At 37.3% G+C, this 21300-nt stretch overlaps 1 protein-coding gene across 1 annotated transcript; it reads left to right on the top strand.

Annotated features, from left to right (window-relative positions):
- The first annotated feature begins 571 nt into the window (after positions 1-571).
- On the top strand, positions 572-1513 carry LOC123949010 (olfactory receptor 8B3-like). Its single transcript, XM_046016280.1, has one exon. The coding sequence runs from the start codon at positions 581-583 to the stop codon at positions 1511-1513; it is 933 nt and encodes a 310-aa protein (XP_045872236.1). The 5' UTR covers positions 572-580.
- Positions 1514-21300: the final 19787 nt, after the last annotated feature.

Raw genomic sequence — 21300 nt, 5'->3', positions numbered from 1 at the left:
TCAGAGACATTATTAGGTTTCAAGGATGCAATTTACTGGTCAGTTTCATTGACGGTTTTACTTTATATTGTGGGGCAGGAATTTAAACTCTTCTAGACTCTGAATCTTTAGTTCAAAATAAGAAACAAAATTCTTCATTCCCACCGCACCAAATCCAAACCCCATTCAAGGCCAGCACCGGGTTAGTGGGGTTGCTGCCTCCATTTTACTGCTTTGGGAAGGGATCACATACATGGTCAAGGAAGTGACATGAGAGAAGGTGATTCTCTCCTGGTCCAATCTTTTCCCTTTGCCTTTGATTTTCACAGCACTCTTGTTGGCATATGGAAGCACTGACCTTCATAGTGTAGGCCAAGTTTTGAATGTCTTTGCTTATTCAGCTTATCAAGGCTCTAATAAAGGAATGTCCATGTCACTAGATTCATGATGATGACAAAGCAAATTCTGTGGGTCCAGGTTGGGCTAGTCTCAGACATTTCCAGTACAAACCCAATTCCTGTGAGAGGAGATATAGTGGGAAATGTTGAATTATTTTCTTTGTAACAGTTTTCTCCTGTGGTCACAGATCCCTTTGAGAAGAATGGCTTCTGGAAATGCTTCTTTTGTGACTGAATTCATTCTTGTGGGGCTAACAGACCTACCAGAGCTCCAGCTCCCTCTGTTCTGCCTGTTTCTAGTCACTTACATGGTCACTGTGTTGGGAAATTTGGGTTTGGTGACCCTAATCAAGCTGAATTCACATCTGCACACCCCCATGTACTTTTTCCTCTTCAATTTGTCCTTCATAGACCTCTGTTATTCTTCTGTGTTTACACCCAAAATGCTGATTAACTTCACATCGAAGAAGAATATTATCTCCTACAGGGGATGCATGACACAGCTTTACTTTTTATGTTTTTTTGCTATTTCAGAAGCTTATGTGCTGACATCAATGGCTTATGATCGCTATATGGCCATTTGTAACCCACTCTTATATAATGTTGCCATGTCCCCCAAAGTGTGTTCTATTCTTATGCTTGGTTCATATTTGATGGCATTTTTGGATGCAACGGCTCACACAGGATGCATGCTGAGACTGACCTTCTGTGATGCAAACACCATCAACCATTATTTGTGTGATATCTTCCCTCTGCTCCAGCTCTCATGCACTAGCACCTATGTGAATGAGCTGGTGGTTTTCATTTTAGAGGGTATCAATACCATTGTGCCCAGTGTCACCATCTTTGTCTCTTATGGTTTCATCCTATCCAGCATTCTGCGCATCAGCTCCACTGAGGGCAGGTCCAAAGCCTTCAGCACGTGCAGCTCCCACATAATTGCTGTTTCTCTCTTCTTTGGATCAGGTGCGTTTATGTATCTTCAACCATCTTCTGCTGGGTCTATGGATGAGGGAAAAATCTCCTCTGTCTTTTATACCAATGTGGTTCCCTTGATGAACCCTTTCATTTACAGCTTGAGAAACAAAGACATTAAATGTGCTGTGAGAAAAACTTTCAGTAAGAGACAGTTTTGATCAACAGTGTCTCTCTTTGTAGTTTGTTACACACGGGGGGATTCTGTGTGCTTAAATAAAATACTTTAGTGGCAGTCTTCTTAGTTTTTTGATATTTGAGTCTCACAATTTATTTTTATTCTTTATATAATAGGTCTTTTTGTTTTCCTCACCAATAGCAGAATATCTTCTCCACCTTTTTGTTCTGTTTATTTTTTTATTGTGTTATGTTAGCCACCAAACAGTACATCATCAGTTCTTGATGTAGCATTCCAAGATTCATTGTTTGCATATAATACCCAGTGCTCCTTGCAATATGTGCTCTCTTTACTGCCCACAACCAGGCTCCCCCATTCCCCAACCGCCCTCCCCTCTAAAACCCTCAGTTTGTTTCTCAGAGTCCATAGTCTTTCATGGTTCATCTCCCCTTTTGTCTGCCCCCACACACTTTTCATTTCCTTCTCCTAATTTTAATATTAAGTAATATATACGTTGTTTCCTTTTTCCCATTTTCATTTTGAAATTATTTTTTCCTCTACAACCTGAAGAATGGTCATCATTTTGTCAGGCTTCTCTTTTACCTTTGATCATATAACTGATCATTAAAAAAAATACTTTTATTGTATGGCTGGGTAAGTGAAACTCAGAGTAGTTAGATTTACCTAAAGTCACACAACTTTATAAAGAGTTTAGTCTAAATTCTTACCCTTCTGATATCATTTCTACTGCTGTTTGTAGTCTGTTTTGCTCTAATTTATTTATTTATTTTTAGTTTCAATTTTTATGTAAATTCCTGGTAGTAAACATGCAGTGTCATATTAGTTTCAGGTGTAGAATTTCATGATTTATTGCACACATCCAACACCCAGTGCTCATCACAGCCAGTTCCCTCCTTAATCTCCATCTCTCAGTTAACCTATCCACCTGCCCACCTCCCCTCCAGCATCCTGTTTGTTGTCTTTTGTCAAGAATCTGTTTTACATTGCATGGAGCACTGGGTGTAGTGCATAAACAATGAATCTTGGAACACTGAAAAAATAAAATACATAAATTTTAGAATTAAAAAAAAGAATCTGTTTTATGGTTTGCCTCTCTTTTTGCCTCCCACATTCATTTGTTTTGTTTTTTAAATTCCATATATGTGTGAAATCATATGCTATTTGTCTTTCTCTGACTGACTTATGTCACTTAGCATAGTACTCTCTAGCTCTGTGCACATCGTTGCTAATGGGATGATCTCATTCTTTTTTATAGCTAACATTCCATTATATGTATACATGTGTATATGTATAGAGATATATATACTACATCTTCTTTTATCATTTCATCATTCAGTGGATATCTTGGCTCTTTCCATAATTTGGCTGTTGTTGATAATCCTGCTGTAAACATCAGTGTGCATGTATAATTTGAATCAATATTTTTGTGTCCTAGGTAAATATCTAGTAGTGCAATTGCTGGATAATGGGTTGTTCTACTTTTATCCTTTTGGGGAACCTCCATACTGTTTTCCACAGTTCAGTTGTTGGCTGAATATGTTGGCTAACTGTTTCCACAATTTGCATTCTCACCAACAGTGTCAGAGGGTTTTCTTCTATCCTCATCCTCACCAACATGTGTTGTTTCCTGTGTTGTTGATTTTGTCCATTCTGACAGGTGTGAGGTGATGCTCATTGTAGTTTTGATTTGTGTTTCCCTGATGGTGAGTAATGTTGAGCATCTTTTCCTGTGTCTGTTAGTCATCTGTATGTCTTCTTTGGAAAAATGGATGCTGTTTAACTGAACTTTATAGAACACCAGTCAAGTTATTTAATTGGCTAATGAAACCCAATTGTGACAAGTTCTTTTCTGGTATAGGATGTTGGATTGTTTTTATTTTGAGGAAACACAAACAGATGACTGCTTCATAAATCCTTAGTCCTTAATCAGGTGGTAATTTAAATATTTCTAAGATAACTTTAATAATATTTATTATTTTACCTGTTTTCTAATTTCCACTCGAGACTTAGGTATTGTTCAATTTAGCATAACTGGTGTGTTGGCTTGTTTTTGCTTTAGATGTTTGGTATCCCTAAAACCTTGACTATGGTTTATTTATTCATTTTTTAAAAATAATTTTTTAAATTGAAGTATAGTTGATACACAATATTCTGTTAGCTTCATGCATGAAACATAGTGATCTGACATTCATATACATTATCAAATCTTTACCATAATGTGTAGTTGCCATCTGTCACCATACAATTACTGACTTATGGGTTTTTTTAAAGATTTTATTTATTTATTTGACACACAGAGAGAGATCACAAGTAGGCAGAGAGGCAGGCAGAGAGAGAGAGGAGGAAGCAGTCTTCTTGCTGAGCAGAGAACATGATGCAGGGCTCGATCCCAGGACCCTGAGATCATGACCAGAGCCGAAGGCAGCGGCTCAACCCACAGAGCCACTCTGGTGCCCCTGACTTATGGTTTTAAATGATAGACATTAAGGAAGGCTTGTGATCTGATGAGCACTGGGTATTATATGCAATTAGTGAATCACTGAACACTACATCAAAAACTAATGATGTACTATATGTTGGCTAACTGAACTCAGTTAAAAAAAAATAACCTCTGACACCACATCCCCTAATCTCTATATCTACATGCTTTATTTTCATTTATATATTTTCATTTATATAATTTCATTTATATAAATAGTTGGTTTTGGTTGTAGTTTTTATTTGTTTGTTTCCTTTTACTTACTCTCTCTTTTGATGAAATTGTTTTGCCTATTGAAACATGTGTGTCAATATGTAAATGATCTATATTGATATTCAGGAACTGTTACAGACAGTACAAAGATGAATCCATTTTGTTCATATTTTATCACTATTTGAGGCACCTAAAAGTACATGTTAACACTGGTCACTAATCTTCTTTAAAGAAGCCTCAAAATTCAAATGCAATCTGCTTCAATTTCAGAAAAAGACTTCCAGAAATGACAATTTTTTATTTCAGAAAGGATAAACTACCTTTTGAACTAAATTCCACTTTTCAACTTATTTGGGGGGAAGTTCATTAAAATTGTTATAAAAGTAATAAACACAGTTTATTAAAGTTAAGATTTGCAATGATTTTGTAAAAGCAACTTAGGTGAAAGCTTTCTGATTAGTAGTTTAAACACTATGCACATATAGGGACTTTTTTTGAAAAAAGGTAGAGAACAAGGTCAGGTGGGTCACACACACAACATAGAATATCCCTTATGGTTTTTGCTTTTTTGAATTATGTGAATGGCCATAAATAAGGTATGAGAGGAAGTATGAGTCTAGTGAAATTGTCTCAGATAGGAGTCAAGCAAGGAAGTCATGAGATTTGTCTATACCTATTTCCTAGGACAGGGCGGTCTCTGAATTAGTGTGAAAGTTTGGACTTTCTGAGCAATAACAAAAAATGATCCTCCTACTTCAGAACTGGAAGCAAAGTTGATTACATTCTGAATTTGTTTCATGTAAACTTTCTATACATGAGCTGCTGATATTGCTCAGACCAGGCTTGGAATAGGCATGATCAGGTTCACTGTGGTTCAGGTGTCATGAAAAGCAGAAGTACAGGGACTTTTGAGTTCCATGTCCTTTTAATTGCTGAACCCCTAAATTTATTGAACCTCATTCTCTACTCCTCCTGACACTGCCTCCTTAAACACACACACACACACACACACACACACAAACACCTACACACAAGGTTCTAGTTATATTATATGAGACATTGATTGTATGATATGGAACCCACTTTCAGGTAGATGGTTCCTGGTTCCAGCTCCTGAGAGGAAGGGGGCTGAGCAGGAAGTACTTGCTGAATCTAGGAAAAGGAACTAGTTATCGCTTTTAACATTTGCTTGGAAACACACATACACATATGCATGCACATATATACTGAGACACACACATGTACATTCACTTCCAGGCGTGCGTGCGTGCACACACACACACACTCACATAGTGTTTTGTATCTCTGAGTACCTAGCAACGTGTGGCATTGGGGTATATGTCACAAATATAAATAAGGCATAGGAAGGGAAAGATATCAATGCAGATCTTCTTAATTCAACAGAGTAGATAGATTGTAAAATCAGTCTTATGTGATCAAAATTTCTTCTTAAAATTGATTTTGTTGAACTGATGTCCATGCTGGAAGACAGATATGGTATTTTCCCCTGAGTCTGGCATACCTGGCTTTTGTCTCATGCACTGGAACATTCCACTGTCTTATAAGCTGACCAGCAGGTGAAATAGTTGGTTTATCTGCAGGGCTTAGTTGTCCAAAACATGTACACTTAAACATGAAAATCATGCTCAGTGTGAAGTTTTATTTTCTGAGGGAGAGACTCTCATCTTCTTTACTGAGTAGGATGGCTGGTGGTATCAAAGGAAGGGGCTGTTGAAAATCTCTGACATGAAGTTAAACTAACCCATTCAAATATTAATATACTATACTTCTAAATATTTGCACATCATGAAAATGGCTTCAGTGACTAAAAAGTCAGAATACAAATAAAAGCAACATGCTATGTGGAGAAAGGGGAACCCTCCTCCACTGTTGGTGGGAATGCAAGCTGGTGCAACCACTCTGGAAAACAGCATGGAGGTTCCTCAAAATGTTGAAAATAGAACTACCCTATGACCCAGCAATTGCACTACTGGGTATTTACCCTAAAGATACAAACGTAGTGATCCGAAGGGGCACGTGTACCCGAATGTTTATAGCAGCAATGTCTACAATAGCCAAACTATGGAAAGAACCTAGATGTCCATCAACAGATGAATGGATAAAGAAGATATGGTATATATACACAATGGAATACTATGCAGCCATCAAAAGAAATGAAATCATGCCATTTGCGACGACGTGGATGGAACTAGAGCGTATCATGCTTAGTGAAATAAGTCAATCGGAGAAAGACAACTATCATATGATCTCCCTGATATGAGGACATGGAGAAGCAACATGGGGGGGGTAGGGGGATAGGAGAAGAATAAATGAAACAAGATGGGATTGGGAGGGAGACAAACCATAAATGACTCTTAATCTCACAAAACAAACTGAGGGTTGCTGGGGGGAGGTGGGATTGGGAGAGGGGGAGGGGGCTATGGACATTGGGGAGGGCAAGTGCTATCATGAGTGCTGTGAAGTGTGTAAACCTGGCGATTCACAGACCTGTACCCCTGGGGATAAAAATACATTATATGTTTATTAAAAAAAAAAAAATTTGGAAGGGGAGGCGAACCATAAGAGACTATGGACTCTGAAAAACAACCTGAGGGTTTTGAAGGGTCAGGGGTGGGAGGTTGGGGGAACAGGTGGTGGGTCATGGGGAGGGCACGTTTTGCATGGAGCACTGGGTGTTGTGCAAAAAGAATGAATACTGTTACGCTGAAAAAATAAGTAAAATGAAACGTGGCAAAAAAAAAAAAAAGCAACATGCTAAACTAAGCAAAATTGTGAGGAAAGTATCTTTCCCACTTTACATTTGGAAGCTCTATTGTCTAATTTAGAATGTTTGAGTATATTCTTATTTTACACTGGCCTTCCACAATCATGGAAACACATGATAGACTATAATAATCATTTCCACATTCTCTTCATCCTTCTTCTGGCTGGACATGGAACACCATGAGGGCCCACTTAAGTGACGAAGCTCAGAACAAAAGCTGGAGCCTGATTGTGTCAGTATCATGGTAGAGGATGGGAGGACTTGGGGCACACAGAGGGCTCTGGGACACAGATTAATCTGTTCTTAGGTCTGCGTGGTCATTGTAAGCTCTTCAGTTATAATAATGGTTGAAGTGTATGCTTTGTAGACTTCTATATATGTAGTGTATGCTAACTTTCACAATAAACTAAGGATTTATTTACTTGGATACTACCTGGAGTTAAATTAAATAGTAATGTAATCAAAAAGCCAAGACTCAGAATAAAGGCTCAGATAAAAGCAACAGCCTTCCAGGTGCAGAATGGCTCACACAGAAGAAGCCAGCAGAAGTGATGTATGGAGTAATCTGAACCAGTTTGGGGCTGGGATAGAGCTTTTACTATTCAATGCAGAACTTCCACCAGTGTCTATTGGAGGAGCACATTTACAGTGAACCTCATTGTATAAGTTGTAGTCGGTTATAAGTTGTATATTCAGGTTAATGTAAAGAGGAGATAGTTCTCATAACATATTAGATAACTTCATTTTCTTAACCCTTTTAGATTCTTGACAAAGTCTTTTTTTTTCCTCTCCCCATTTACATTACATTACATTAGTTTCAGGTATAGAATTTAATGATGTATCACTTATGTGGCACATGTGTTGCTCAGTGGGTTAAGCCTCTGCCTTCCGCTCAGGTCATGGTACCAGGGTCCTGGGATGGAGCCCCGCATCAGACTCTCTTGCTCAGTGGGGAGCTGCTTCCTCCTATCTCTCTCTCTGCCTGCCTCTCTGCCTACTTGTGATCTGCCTGTCAAATAAGTAAATAAAATCTTAAAAAAATTTATCACTTACATACAACACCTGATATTTATCACAGCATGTGCCCTCCTTACTCTCCATCACCTTTTTAATCCATCCCCGCTCACTTCCCCCTCGCTTTGTCCTCTAGTCAGACTCTCTCCTGCTTTGCCTCTCTTTTTTTTCTCCCCCTTACCTTCATTTATTTCATTTCTTACATTCCACACATGAGTGAAATCATATCGTATTTGTTTTTCTCTGACTAACTTATTTCACTTAGCATAATAGTTTCTAGTTCCATCGATGCCATTGCAAATGGCAAGATTTCATTCTTTTTAAGTCTGCTAATAGTCCATTGTATAAATACATCTTTTTATTAAAAATTTTTATTTTTTTAATAAACATATGATGTATTTTTATTCCCAGGGGTACAGGTCTGTGAATCGCTAGGTTTACACACTTCATAGCACTCACCATAACACATACCCTCCCCAATGTCCATAACCCCACCCTCTTCCTCCCTCCCTCCCCCGCCACCCCCCGCAACCCTCAGTTTGTTTTGTGAGATTAAGAGTCACTTAAGGTTTGTCTTCCTCCTAATCCCATCTTGTTTCATTTATTCTTTTCATACCCCCAAGGCCCCACATTGCATCTCCACTTCTTCATATTAGGGAGATCATATGATAGTTGTCTTTCTCCGACTACTTATTTCGCTAAGCATAATACCCTATAGTTCCATACACATCGTTGTAAATGGCAAGATTTCATTTCTTTTGATGGCTGCATAGTATTCCATTATATATATACCACTTCTTCTTTATCCATTCATCTGTTGATGGACATCTAAGTTCTTTCCATAGTTTGGCTATTGTAGACATTGTTGCTATAAACATTCAGGTACACGTGCCCCTTCGGATCACTACGTTTGTATCTTTAGGGTAAATACCCAGTAGTGCAATTGCTGGGTCATAGGGTAGCTCTATTTTCAACTTTTTGAGGAACCTCCATGCTGTTTTCCAGAGTGGTTGCAACAGCTTGCCTTCCCACCAACAATGTAGGAGGGTTCCCCTTTCTCCACCTCCTCGCCAGCATCTGTCATTTCCTGACTTGTTAATTTTAGCCATTCTGACTGGTGTGAGGTGGTATCTCATTGTGGTTTTGATTTGTATTTCCCTGGTGCGGAGTGATGTGGAGCACTTTTTCATGTGTCTGTTGGCCATCTGGATGTCTTCTTTGCAGAAATGTCTGTTCATGTCCTCTGCCCATTTCTTGATTGGATTGTTTGTTCTTTGGGTGTTGTGTTTGCTAAGCTCTTTATAGATTTTGGATACTAACCCTTTATTTGATATGTCATTTGCAAATACCTTCTCCCATTCTGTCAGTTGTCTTTTGGTTTTGTTAACTGTTTCCTTTGCTGTGCAAAAACTTCTGATCTTGATGAAATCCTAATAGTTCATTTTTGCCCTTGCTTTCCGTGCCTTTGGTGATGTTCCTAGGAAGAATTTGCTGTGGCTGAGGTCGAAGAGGTTGCTGCCTGTGTTCTCCTCAAGGATTTTGATGAATTCCTGTCTCACCTTGAGGTCCATTATCCATTTTGAGTCTATTTTCATGTGTGTTGTAAGGAAATGGTCCAATTTCGTTTTTATGCATGTGGCTGTCCAATATTCCCAACACCATTTGTCGAATAGTAGTTGACCATAGAGTTGAGGGTCTATTTCTGGGCTCTCTATTCTGTTCCATTGATCTATGTGTCTGTTTTTGTGCCAGTACCATACTGTCTTGATGATGACAGCTTTGTAATAGAGCTTGAAGTCTGGAATTGTGATGCCACCAACTTTGGCTTTCTTTTTCAATATTCCTTTGGCTATTCGAGGTCTTTTCCAGTTCTATATAAATTTTAGGAGGATTTGTTCCATTTCTTTGAAAAAAATGGATGGGATTTTGATAGGGATTGCATTAAACGTGTAGATTGCTTTAGGTAGCAGAGACATTTTCACAATATTTATTCTTCCAATCCAGGAGCAGGGAACATTTTTCCATTTCTTTGTGTCTTCCTCAATTTCTTTCATGAGTACTTTATAGTTTTCTGAGTACAGATTCTTTGCCTCTTTGGTTAGGTTGATTTCTACGTATCTTACGGTTTTGGGTGCAGTTGTAAATTGGATTGACTCTTTAATTTCTCTTACTTCTGTCTCGTTGTTGGTGTAAAGAAATGCAACTGATTTTGGTGCATTGATTTTATATCCTGACACTTTACTGAATTCCTGTACAAGTTCTAGCAATTTTGGAGTGGAGCCTTTTGGGTTTTGCACATATAGTATCATATCATCTGCAAAGAGTGATAATTTGACTTCTTCTTTGCCAATTTGGATGCCTTTAATTTCTTTTCGTTGTCTGATTGCTGAGGCTAAGATTTCTAGTACTATATAAATACATCTTTATCCATTATCAGTCAATGGACATTTGGGCTCTTTCCATAATTTGCCTATTCTTAATAATGTTGCTGTAAAAATTGGAGTGTGTGTATCCCTCTCATCCAGTCTTTTTGTAGGCATTGGGTAAATACCTTATGCAATTGTTGGATCCTACGTTCTATTTTGTTCTATTTTAACTTTCTGAGACACTTCTGTACTGTTTTCTAGAGTGGCTGCACCAGTTTGCATTCCCACAAACAGTGTAAGAGTTCCCCTTTCTCATCCTCGCCAGTATGTCATTTCCTGTGTTTTTCTGTAATTTTTATTTGTATATTCCTGATGATGAGCGATGTTCAGCATTTTTTCATGTGTGTTTTAGCCATTGCATTTTTTTGAAGAAATGTCTATTCATGTCTTCTGTAGTTTTTTTAAAACTGCATTATTTTGTTTTTTGTGTGTTAAATTTTATAAGATCTTTATATATTCTGGATACTAACCTTTTATCAGATATGTCATATTCAAATACTTTCTCCTGTTCTGAAGGTGGCCTTTTAGTTTTTTTATTGTTTCCTTCACTGTGCAGAAGTGTTTTATTTTGATGAAGTCCCAAGAGTTTATTTTTTGCCTTTGTTTTCTTGCCTCAGGAGACATATCTACTGAGAGCTTGTTATAACCAATGTCAAAGAGGTTACTGCCTGTGTTCTCCTCTAGGATTTTGTTGGTTTCTATCACACATTTAGACCTTTTATCCAGTTTGAATATATTTTTGTGTATGGTGTAAGTAAGTGGTCCAGTTTCATTCTACTGCATGTCACTGTCCAGTTTTCCCAACACCATTTGTTGAAGAGACTGTCTTCTTTCCATTGGATATTCTACTTGTTTTGTCAAAGATTAGTTGAACATAAAGTTGAGGGTCCATTTCTGGGTTTTCTATTGGGTTCCATTGATCTATGTGCCTGTTTTTGTACCTGTACCATACTGTCTTGATCACTACAGCTTTATAATGCAACTTGAAGTCCAGAATTGTGCTGCTTGTAGCTTTGGCTTCCTTTTTCAAAATTGCTTTGGCTATTCAGCATGTTTTGTGGTTCCATAGAGATTTTAGGTTTGTTTTTTCTAATCTGTGAAAACTGTTGTTGGAATCTTGATAGAGATTTTATTAGTTGTACAGATTGTATAGATTGATTGTATAGATTGGGTGGTATAGACATTTTAATAATATTTGTTTTTCAAATACAGCAGCATGGAATGTCTTTCCATTTCTTTATGTTGTTTTGAATTTCTTTCATAAGTGTTCTATAGTTTTCTTTTACCTCTTTGGTTAGGTTTATTCCTAGGTATCTTATAGTGTTTGGTGCTATTGTAAGTGGGTACAATTCCTTGATTTCTGTTTCTGTTGGTTCATTATTGATATATAGAAATGTAATAGATTTCTCTACATGGATTTTGTATCCTGTAACTTCACCTAAATTTTCTATCCATTCTTGAAATTTGCTGGTGGAGTCTTTATATGGAAGAGTGTCATGTCGTGTGCGAATAGTGAATTTTTGACTTCTTCTTTGCAAATTTGGATGCCTTTTATTTCCTTTATTGTCCAATTACTGAGGCTAGCACTTCCAGTATTATGTTAAATATTAATGGTGAGAGTGGCCATTGCTGTCTTGTTCCTGACTATAAGGAAAAACTCTGTTTTCCCCACACTGAGGATGATATTACCTGTGGGTTTTCATATATGGCTTTCACTATGTTGAGGAATGTTTCCTCTACCACTAATTGGTTGAGGGTTCTTATCATGAATAGATGTTTTACTCTGTGAAATGCTTTTTCTGCCTATATTGAGAGGATCTTATGGTTTTTTCCTTTAATTTATTAATGTGGTATGTCCCATTGATTGATTTGTGAATATTGATCCACCTTGTGTCCCAGGAGTACACTTTATTATAGTGACGATTCTTTTAATGTAGTGCTGGATTCAATTTGCTAGTATTTAATTGAGTTTTTTTCATCTGTGTTCATCAGGAATATTGGTCTGTAGTTTTTATTTTAGTGTAGTCTTTGGTTTTGGTATCAGGGTAATGCAGACCTCACAGAATAAATTTAGAAGTTTTTCTTCCATTTTTATTTGTGGAATAGCTTGAGGAAAATAGGTATTAACTCTTCTTTATTTTCTTTCTTTCTTCCTTCCTTTCTTTCTTTCTTCTTTTATCTTTCTTTTTTCAGTTCAATCAACCTAGTTATAGTGCATGATTAGTTTTTTATATAATGTTCAATAATTCATCAGTTGAGTACAACACCCAGTGCTCATCACAACACAGGCTCTCTTTAATGCCCATCACCCATTTTCCCTATCCCCTTTCCAGAACCGTTGGTTTGTTTCCTGGAGTCAGAAGTCTCATATGATTTGTCTCCCTCTCTGATTTCTTCCCATACAGTTCTCTCCCTTCCCCTATGGTCCTCTGCACTATTTTCCATATGTTCCACAAATGAATGAAACCATGTGTTAATTGTGTTTCTCTGGTTGACTTATTTCACTTAGCATAATACCCTTCAATTCCATCCATGTTGATGTAAATGATAGATATTTTTTAAATATTTGGTAGTATTCCCTTTTGAGGCTATCTGCCCCTGGACTTTGTTTGTTGGGAGGTATTTGATTAAAGATTCAATTTCTTTGCTGGTTATTTGTCTGTTCATGTTCTCTATTTCTTTCTGTTTCAGAGTTGTTATTTTGTATGTGTGTAAGAATTTATCCCTTTATTCCAGGTTATCCTTGTTGGCATATAGTTTTCATAAAGTTCTCTTATAATTGTTTGTATATCTGCGGTGTTAGCTGTTATTTCTCCTCTCATTTGTGATACTATTTATTAGGGTCTTTTCTCTTTTCTTTTTTGATAAGTTTGGGTAGGCATTTATCAATTTTGTTGATTTCAACAATGTCTTCCTGATTTCCTTAATTTTTTCTATTATATGTTAGTTTCTATATCATTTATTTCTATCTAATCTTTATTATTTCCCTTTTTCTTGATTTAGGCTTCCCTTCTTGCTCTTTTTCTAGCTCCTTTAAGTGTACATTTATGTTGTTTATTTAGATTTTTCTTGCTTCTTAAGGTAGGCCTGTATTGCTATAGATTTCCCTCTTCTGACTTCTTTTGCTGAATCCCAAAGGTTTCAGACCACTATGTTTTCATTTTAATTGTTTTGTGTTTTTTATTTTAATTTCTTCTTTAATTTAATGGTTGATACATTCATTATTTTGAAGCATGTTGTTTAATCTCTATATATTTGTTGTCTTCCCAAATTTTTTCTTATGGTTGATTTCAAGGTTTACCGTGTTGTGATTAGAAAATATGCATGGTTAAAAAAAAATATGCATGGTATGATGTCAATCTTTCTGTAGTTGTTGAGGCCTGATTTGTGACCTGTATGTGATCTATTCTGGAGAATGACCCATATGCCCTTGAAAGGAATGTATATTCTGATCATTTAGGATGAAGTGTTCTGAATATATCGGTTAAGTACAACTGGTCTAGTGTGTCATTGAAAGCAATTTGTTCCTTGCTGATTTTCTGCTTAGATGATGTGTCTATTGATGTGAGTTGGATGTTAAAGTCACCTACTATTTTCAATGAGTTCCTTTGTGTTTGTTATTAATTGATATATTTTGGTGCTCCCATGTGGGGGGTATACATATTTACAATAGTTAGATCTTCTTGTTGGACAGTCCTATTTATTATATTGTACACATCTTCATCTCTTGTTACAGTCTTTGGTTTAAAATCTAGTTTGTCTGATAAAAGTATTGCTTCTCTTACTTACTTTTGATACCCATTTGCATGGTAAATATTTCTCCATTCTCTCACTTTCAATCTGCAGTATCTTTAGGTCTAAAATTAGTCTCTTGTAGGCAACATATAGATCTGTCTTGTATTTTATCCATTCTGATACCCTATGTGTTTTGATTGGAGCATTCAGTCCATTTACATTCTGAGTAATTGTTGATATGAATTTAGTGCCATTTTATTACTTGGTTTGTCATTGTTTCTGGATATTTTCTCTGTTCCCTTTTTGTCTTTGTCACTTTTGGTTTTTTTTGTTTGTTTGTTTGTTTGTTTTTATTTTCAGCATAACAGTGTTCATTGTTTTGGCACCACACCCAGTGCTCCATACAGTATGTGCCCTCCCTATTACCCACCACCTGGTTCCTCAATCTCCCACCCGCCCCCCGCCCCTGTCCTTCAAAACCCTCTGGTTGTTTTTCAGAGTCCATAGTCTCTCATGGTTCATCTCCCCTTCCACTTTCCCTGAACTCCCTCTCCTCTCCATCTCCCCATGTCCACCGTGTTCTTTGTTATACTCCACAAATAAGTGAGATCATATGATACTTGATTCTCTCTGCTTGACTTATTTCGCTCAGCATAATCTCTTCCAGTCCCGTCCATGTTGCTACAAAAGTTGGGTATTCATCCTTTCTGATAGAGGCATAATACTTCATTGTGTATATGTACCACATCTTCCTTATCCATTCATCTGTTGAAGGGCATCTTGGTTCTTTCCAGAGTTTGGCGACCGTGGCCATTGCTACAATAAACATTGGGGTACAGATGGCACTTCTTTCACTACATCTGTATCTTTGGGGTAAATACCCAGCAGTGCATTTGCAGGGTCATAGGGAAGCTCTATTCTTAATTTCTTGAGGAATCTCCACACTGTTCTCCAAAGTGCTGCACCAACTTGCATTCCCACCAACAGTGTAAGAGGGTTCCCCTTTCTCCACATCCTCTCCAACACACGTTGTTTCCTGTCTTGCTAATTTTGGCCATTCTGACTGGTGTCAGGTGGTATCTCAATGTGGATTTAATTTGAATCTCCCAGATGGCTAGTGATGATGAACATTTTTTCATGTGTCTGATAGCCATTTGTATGTCTTCATTGGAGAAGTGTCTGTTCATGTCTTCTGCCCATTTTTTTGATATGATTATCTGTTTTGTGTGTGTTCAGTTTGAGAAGTTCTATATAGATCCTGGATATCAACCTTTTGTCTGTACTGTCATTTGCAAATATCTTCTCACATTCCGTGGGTTGCCTTTTTGTTTTGTTGACTGTTTCCTTTGCTGTGCAGAAGCTTTTGATCTTGATGAAGTCCCCAAAGTTTATTTTTGCTTTTGTTTCCTTGGCCTTTGGAGACATATCTTGAAAGAAGTTGCTGTGGCTGATATCGAAGAGGTTACTGCCTATGTTCTCTAGGATTCTGATATATTCCAGTCTCACGTTGAGGTCTTTTATCCATTTCGAGTTTATCTTTGTGTACGGTGTAAGAGAATGGTCGAGTTTCATTCTTCTACATATCGCTGTCCAGTTTTCCCAGCACCAATTATTGAAGAGACTGTCTTTTTTCCATTGAATATTTTTACCTGTTTTGTCGAAGATTATTTGACCATAAAGTTGTGGGTCCAACTCTGGACTCTCCACTCTGTTCCACTGGTCTATGTGTCTGTTTTTATGCCAGTACCACGCTGTCTTGGTGATCACAGCTTTGTAGTAAAGCTTGAAATCGGGTAGCGTGATGCCACCAGTTTTGTTTTTCAACATTTCCTTAGCAATTCGGGGTCTCTTCTGATTCCATACAAATTTTGGGATTATTTGCTCCAACTCATTGAAAAAGACCGGTGGAATTTTGATCGGAATGGCATTAAAAGTATAGATTGCTCTAGGCAGTATAGACATTTTAACAATGTTTATTCTTCCAATCCAAGAGCATGGAACGGTCTTCCATCTTTTTGTGTCATCTTCAGTTTCTTTCATGAGTGTTCTGTAGTTCCTCAAGTACAGTCCTTTACCTCTTTGATTAGGTTTATTCCCAGGTATCTTATGGTTCTTGGTGCCATAGTAAATGGAATCGATTCTCTAATTTGCCTTTCTGTATTTTCATTGTTAGTGTATAAGAAAGTCACTGATTTCTGTACATTGACTTTGTATCCTGCCACGTTACTGAATTGCTGTATGAGATCTAGTAGTTTGGGGGTGGAGTGTTTTGGGTTTTCCATATAAAGAATCATGTCATCTGCGAAGAGAGAGAGTTTGACTTCTTCCTTGCCATTTTGGATACCTTTTATTTCTCTTTGTTGTCTGATTGCTGTTGCTAGGACTTTTAATACTATGTTGAAGAAGAGTGGTAAGAGTGGGCATCCTTGTCGTGTTCCTGATCTCAACGGGAAGGCTGCAAGCTTTTTCCCATTGAGGATGATATTTGCTGTGGGTCTTTCATACATAGATTTTATGAAGTTCAGGAATGTTCCCTCTATCCCTATACTTTGAAGCGTTTTCATCAGGAACAGATGCTGGATTTTGTCAAATGCTTTTTCTGCATCAATTGAGAGGACCATGTGGTTCTTCTCTCTTCTCTTATTGATTTGTCCAATCACATTGATTGATTTGTGAATGTTGAACCAACCTTGCAACCCAGGGATGAATCCCACCTGGTCATGGTGGATAATCTTTGTAATGTGCTGCTGGATCCTGTTTGCTAGGATCTTGTTAAGAATCTTTGCATCCATATTCATCAGTGATATTGGTCTGAAATTCTCCTTTTTGGTGTGGTCTTTGCCTGGTTTGGGGATCAGGGTAATGCTGGCTTCATAAAAGGAGTCTGGAAGTTGTTCTTCTGCCTCAATTTTTTGGAACAGCTTCAGGAGAATTGGGGTTATTTCTTCTTTGAAAGTTTGATAGAATTCCCCAGCGAATCCGTCAGGTCCTGGGCTCTTGTTTTTGGGGAGGTTTTTGATCACTGCTTCAATCTCGTTACTAGATGTCAGTCTATTCAGGTTGTCAATTTCTTCCTGGTTCAATTTTGGGAGTTTGTAGTTTTCCAGGAATGCATCCATTTCATCTAGGTTGCTTAGCTTATTGGCATAAAACTGTTGGTAATAACTTCTGATGATTGTTTCTATTTACTTGGTGTTCATTGTGATCTCTCCCTTTTCATTCATAATTTTATTAATTTGGGCTTTCCCTCTTTTCTTTTGGATTAGTGTGGCCAATGGTTTATCGAGCTTATTGATTCTTTCAAAGAACCAGCTTCTAGTTTCATTCATACGTTCTACTGTATCTCTGGTTTCTACCTCATTGATCTCTGCTCTAATCTTAATTATTTCCCTTCTTGCATGTGGAGTTGGTTTGATTTGTTGTTGATTCTCCAGTTCTTTAAGGTGTAGAGACAGCTGGTGTAAAAGATACTGGATTTATCAATTTTTTTGAGGGAGGCTTGGATGGCTATGTATTTCCCCCTTAGAACCGCCTTTGCTGTATCCCATAGGTTTTGGACTGAAGTGTCTTCATTCTCATTGGTTTCCATGAATTGTTTAAGTTCATCTTTGATCTCCTGGTTGATCCAAGCATTCTTAAGCAAGGTGGTCTTTAGCTTCCAGGTGTTTGAGTTCCTTCTGAACTTTTTCTTGTGATTGAGTTCCAGTTTCAAAGCATTGTGATCTGAGAATATGCAGGGAATAATGTCAGTCTTTTGGTATCGGTTGAGTCCTACTTTGTGACCCAGTATGTGGTCTATTCTGGAGAAGGTTACATGTGCACTTCAGAAGAATGAGTATTCTGTTGTTTTAGGGTGGAATGTTCTGTATATGCCTATGAGGTCCATCTGGTCCAATGTTTCATTCAATGCTCTTATTTCTTTATTAATTTCCTGCTTCAATGATCTGTCTATTTCTGAGAGAGGTGTAGTAAGATCTCTTACTATTATTGTATTCATATCAATATGACTCTTTATCTTGATTAATAGTTTTCTTATGTAATTGGGTGCTCCCATATTGGGGGCATAGATATTCACAATTGTTGCATCTTCTTGGTGGATAGTCCCTTTAAGAATGATGTAGTGTCCTTCTGTATCTCTGACTACAGTCTTTAGTTTAAAATCTAATTTATCTGGTATGAGAATCGCTACCCCGGCCTTCTTTTGAGGCCCATTGGCATGAAAGATGCTTCTCCATCCCTTCACTTTCAGTCTGGGGGTATCCTTAGGTTCAAAATGGGTCTCTTGTAGACAACATATGGATGGATCCTGTCGTTTTATCCAATCTGCAACCCTGTGTCATTTTATGGGCGCATTTAGGCCATTTGCATTGAGAGTGATTGTTGAGAGATAGGTTTTTATTGACATCGTGTTACCTTTGAAGTCTTTCTGTCTGTAGATTGTTTTTATATTTCTGTTCAATGATATTCTTAGGATTTTTTTCTCTTTTATAGGACACCCCTTAATATTTCCTGCAGTGTCGGCTTGGTGGTTGCATAGTCTTTTAAGAATTGCCGGTCCTGGAAACTCTTTATCTCTCCATCCATTTTAAATGTCAGTCTTGCTGGATAGAGTATTCTTGATTGCATGTTCTTCTCATTTAGTACTCTGAATATATTTTGCCAGCCCTTCCTGGCTTGCCAGGTCTCTGTGGAAAGGTCTGATGTTATTCTAATGGGCTTTCCTCTGTATTTAAGGAGCTTCTTTGTCCTAGATGCTTTTAGGGGGGTCTGTCTTGAAACATAATTCCTCATTTTAACTATAAGGTGTCATGAGGACTTTCAAGAATCTATAAAAACAAAAAGAAATGGAAAGACATTCATGCTGCTGTATTGGAAGAACAAATATTGTTAAAATGTCTATACTACACAAATCAATCTGTACAATCTATACAACTAATACAACTAATAGAATCTCTATCAAAATTCCAAACAGTTTTCACAGTTCCAACAGTTTTCACAGATTAGAACAAACAAACCCAAAATCTGTATGGAACCACAAAACATGCAGAATAACCCAAGCAATTTTGAAAAAGAAAACCAAAGCTAGAAGCATCACAATTCTGGACTTCAAGTTGCATTACAAAGCTGTAGTGATCAAGATAGTATGTACAGGCACAAAAACAAGCACACAGATCAGTGGAACCCAGTGGAAAACCCAGAAATGGACCCTCAACTATATGGTCAACTAATCTTTGACAAAGCAAGTAGAATATCCAATGGAAAGAAAACAGTCTCTTCAACAAATGGTGCTGGGAAAACTGGACAGTGACATGCAGTAGAATGAAACGGGACCACTTGCTTACACCATACACAAAAATATATTCAAATTGGATAAAAGATCTAAATGTGTGATAAGAAACCAAAAAAATCCTAGAGGAGAACACAGAGAGTAACCTCTTCAACATTGGTTATAACAAGCGCTCAGTAGATATGTCTCTGAGGCAAGATAACAAAAGCAAAAAATAAACTATTGGGACTTCATCAAAATAAAACACTTCTGCACAGTGAAGGAAACAATAAAAAAAAACTAAAAGGCAACCTTCAGAATGGGAGAAGATATTTGAAAATGACATGTCTGATAAAAGGATAGTATTCGGAATATATAAACTTATAAAACTTAACACCCAAAAAACAAATAATGCAGTTAAAAAAAATTGACAGAAGACGTGAAAAGACATTTCTCCAAAAAAAAAAAAAAAGCAATGGCCAAAACACACATGAAAAGATGCTGAACATCACTCATCATCAGGGAAATACAAATCAAAACTACGAGATATCACCTCAGACAAGTCACAATTACAACAAAGGAAACGACCTGTTGGCGAACATGAGAAAGGGGAACTCTTACACTGTTTGTGGGAATGCAAACCGGTGCAGCCACTCTGGAAAACAGTATGGAAGTGCCTCAGAAAGTTAAAATAGAACAAAAATAGAACTAGCATCCAGCAATTGCACAAGGTATTTACCCAATGTCTACAAAAAGACTGGATGAGAGGGATACATACACCCCAATGTTTACAGCAACATTATTAAGAATAGACAAATTATGGAAAAAGCCCAAGTGTCCATTGACTGATAATGGATAAAGATGTATTTATACAATGGAATAAAAAAAGAACTTATAAAAGAATGAAATCTTGCTATTTGCAATGGCATTGATGGAACTAGAATCTATTACGTGAAGTAAAATAAGTCTGTCAGAGAAGATTTCACTCATGTGTGGAATATAAGAGATGAAATAAATGAAGATAAGGGGGAGAAAAGAGGCAAAGCAGGAGAGATTCTGACTACAGGACAAACCGATGGGGAAGTGAGCGGGGGATGGATTAAAAAGGTGATGGGGATTAAGGAGGGCACATGCTGTGATAAATATCGGGTGTTGTATGTAAGTGATAAATTATTTTTTAAGATTTTATTTATTTATTTGACAGACAGATCACAAGTAGGCAGAGAAGCAGGCAGAGAGAGAGATGAGAGGAAGCAGGCTCCACACTGAGCAGAGAGCCCGATGCGGCGCTCGATCCCAGAACTCTTAGACCATGACTTGAGCAGAAGGTAGAGGCCTTAGCCCACTGAGCCACCCAAGCACCCGTAAGTGATAAATTATTAAATCCTATACCTGAAACTAATATTACACTGTATTTTAACTAACTGGAACTTAAACGCAAATGTGGAAAGAAAAAAAAAGACTTTAACAAGAATCTAAAAGGGTTAAGAAAATGAAATTATCTAATATGTTATGAGAACTATCTCCTCTTTATATTAACCTAAATATACGACTTATAACCTACTACAGACTTACACAATAGTGTTCACTATAAACGTGCTCCTCACACAGACACTGGTGGAAATTCTGCATTGAGTAATAAAAGCTCTATTTCAGCCCCAAACCGGTTCAGATTACTCCATACATTACTTCTGCTTTCTTCTTCTGTGTGAGACATTCAGTACCTGGAAGACTGTTCCCTTTACCTGAGCCTTTATTCTGAGTCTTGGCTTTTTTATTTCATTAATATTTCATTTAAATCCAGGCAGGATCCAAGTAAATAAATCCTTGGTTTATTGTGAAAGTTAGCATACACTACATATATAGAAGTCTACAAAGTATACACTTCAAC

This window comes from Meles meles, chromosome 8, assembly GCF_922984935.1.
Source record: "Meles meles chromosome 8, mMelMel3.1 paternal haplotype, whole genome shotgun sequence".
Classification (NCBI taxonomy): Eukaryota; Metazoa; Chordata; class Mammalia; order Carnivora; family Mustelidae; genus Meles; species Meles meles.
The sequence above is the reverse complement of the archived record's forward strand: the minus strand, read 5'-3'. Positions and strand labels throughout refer to the sequence as shown.

Coding starts and splice junctions, on each gene's coding strand:
- LOC123949010 (XM_046016280.1), top strand. CDS start 581: ATGGCTTCTGGAAATGCTTCTTTTGTGACTGAATTCATTCTTGTGGGG.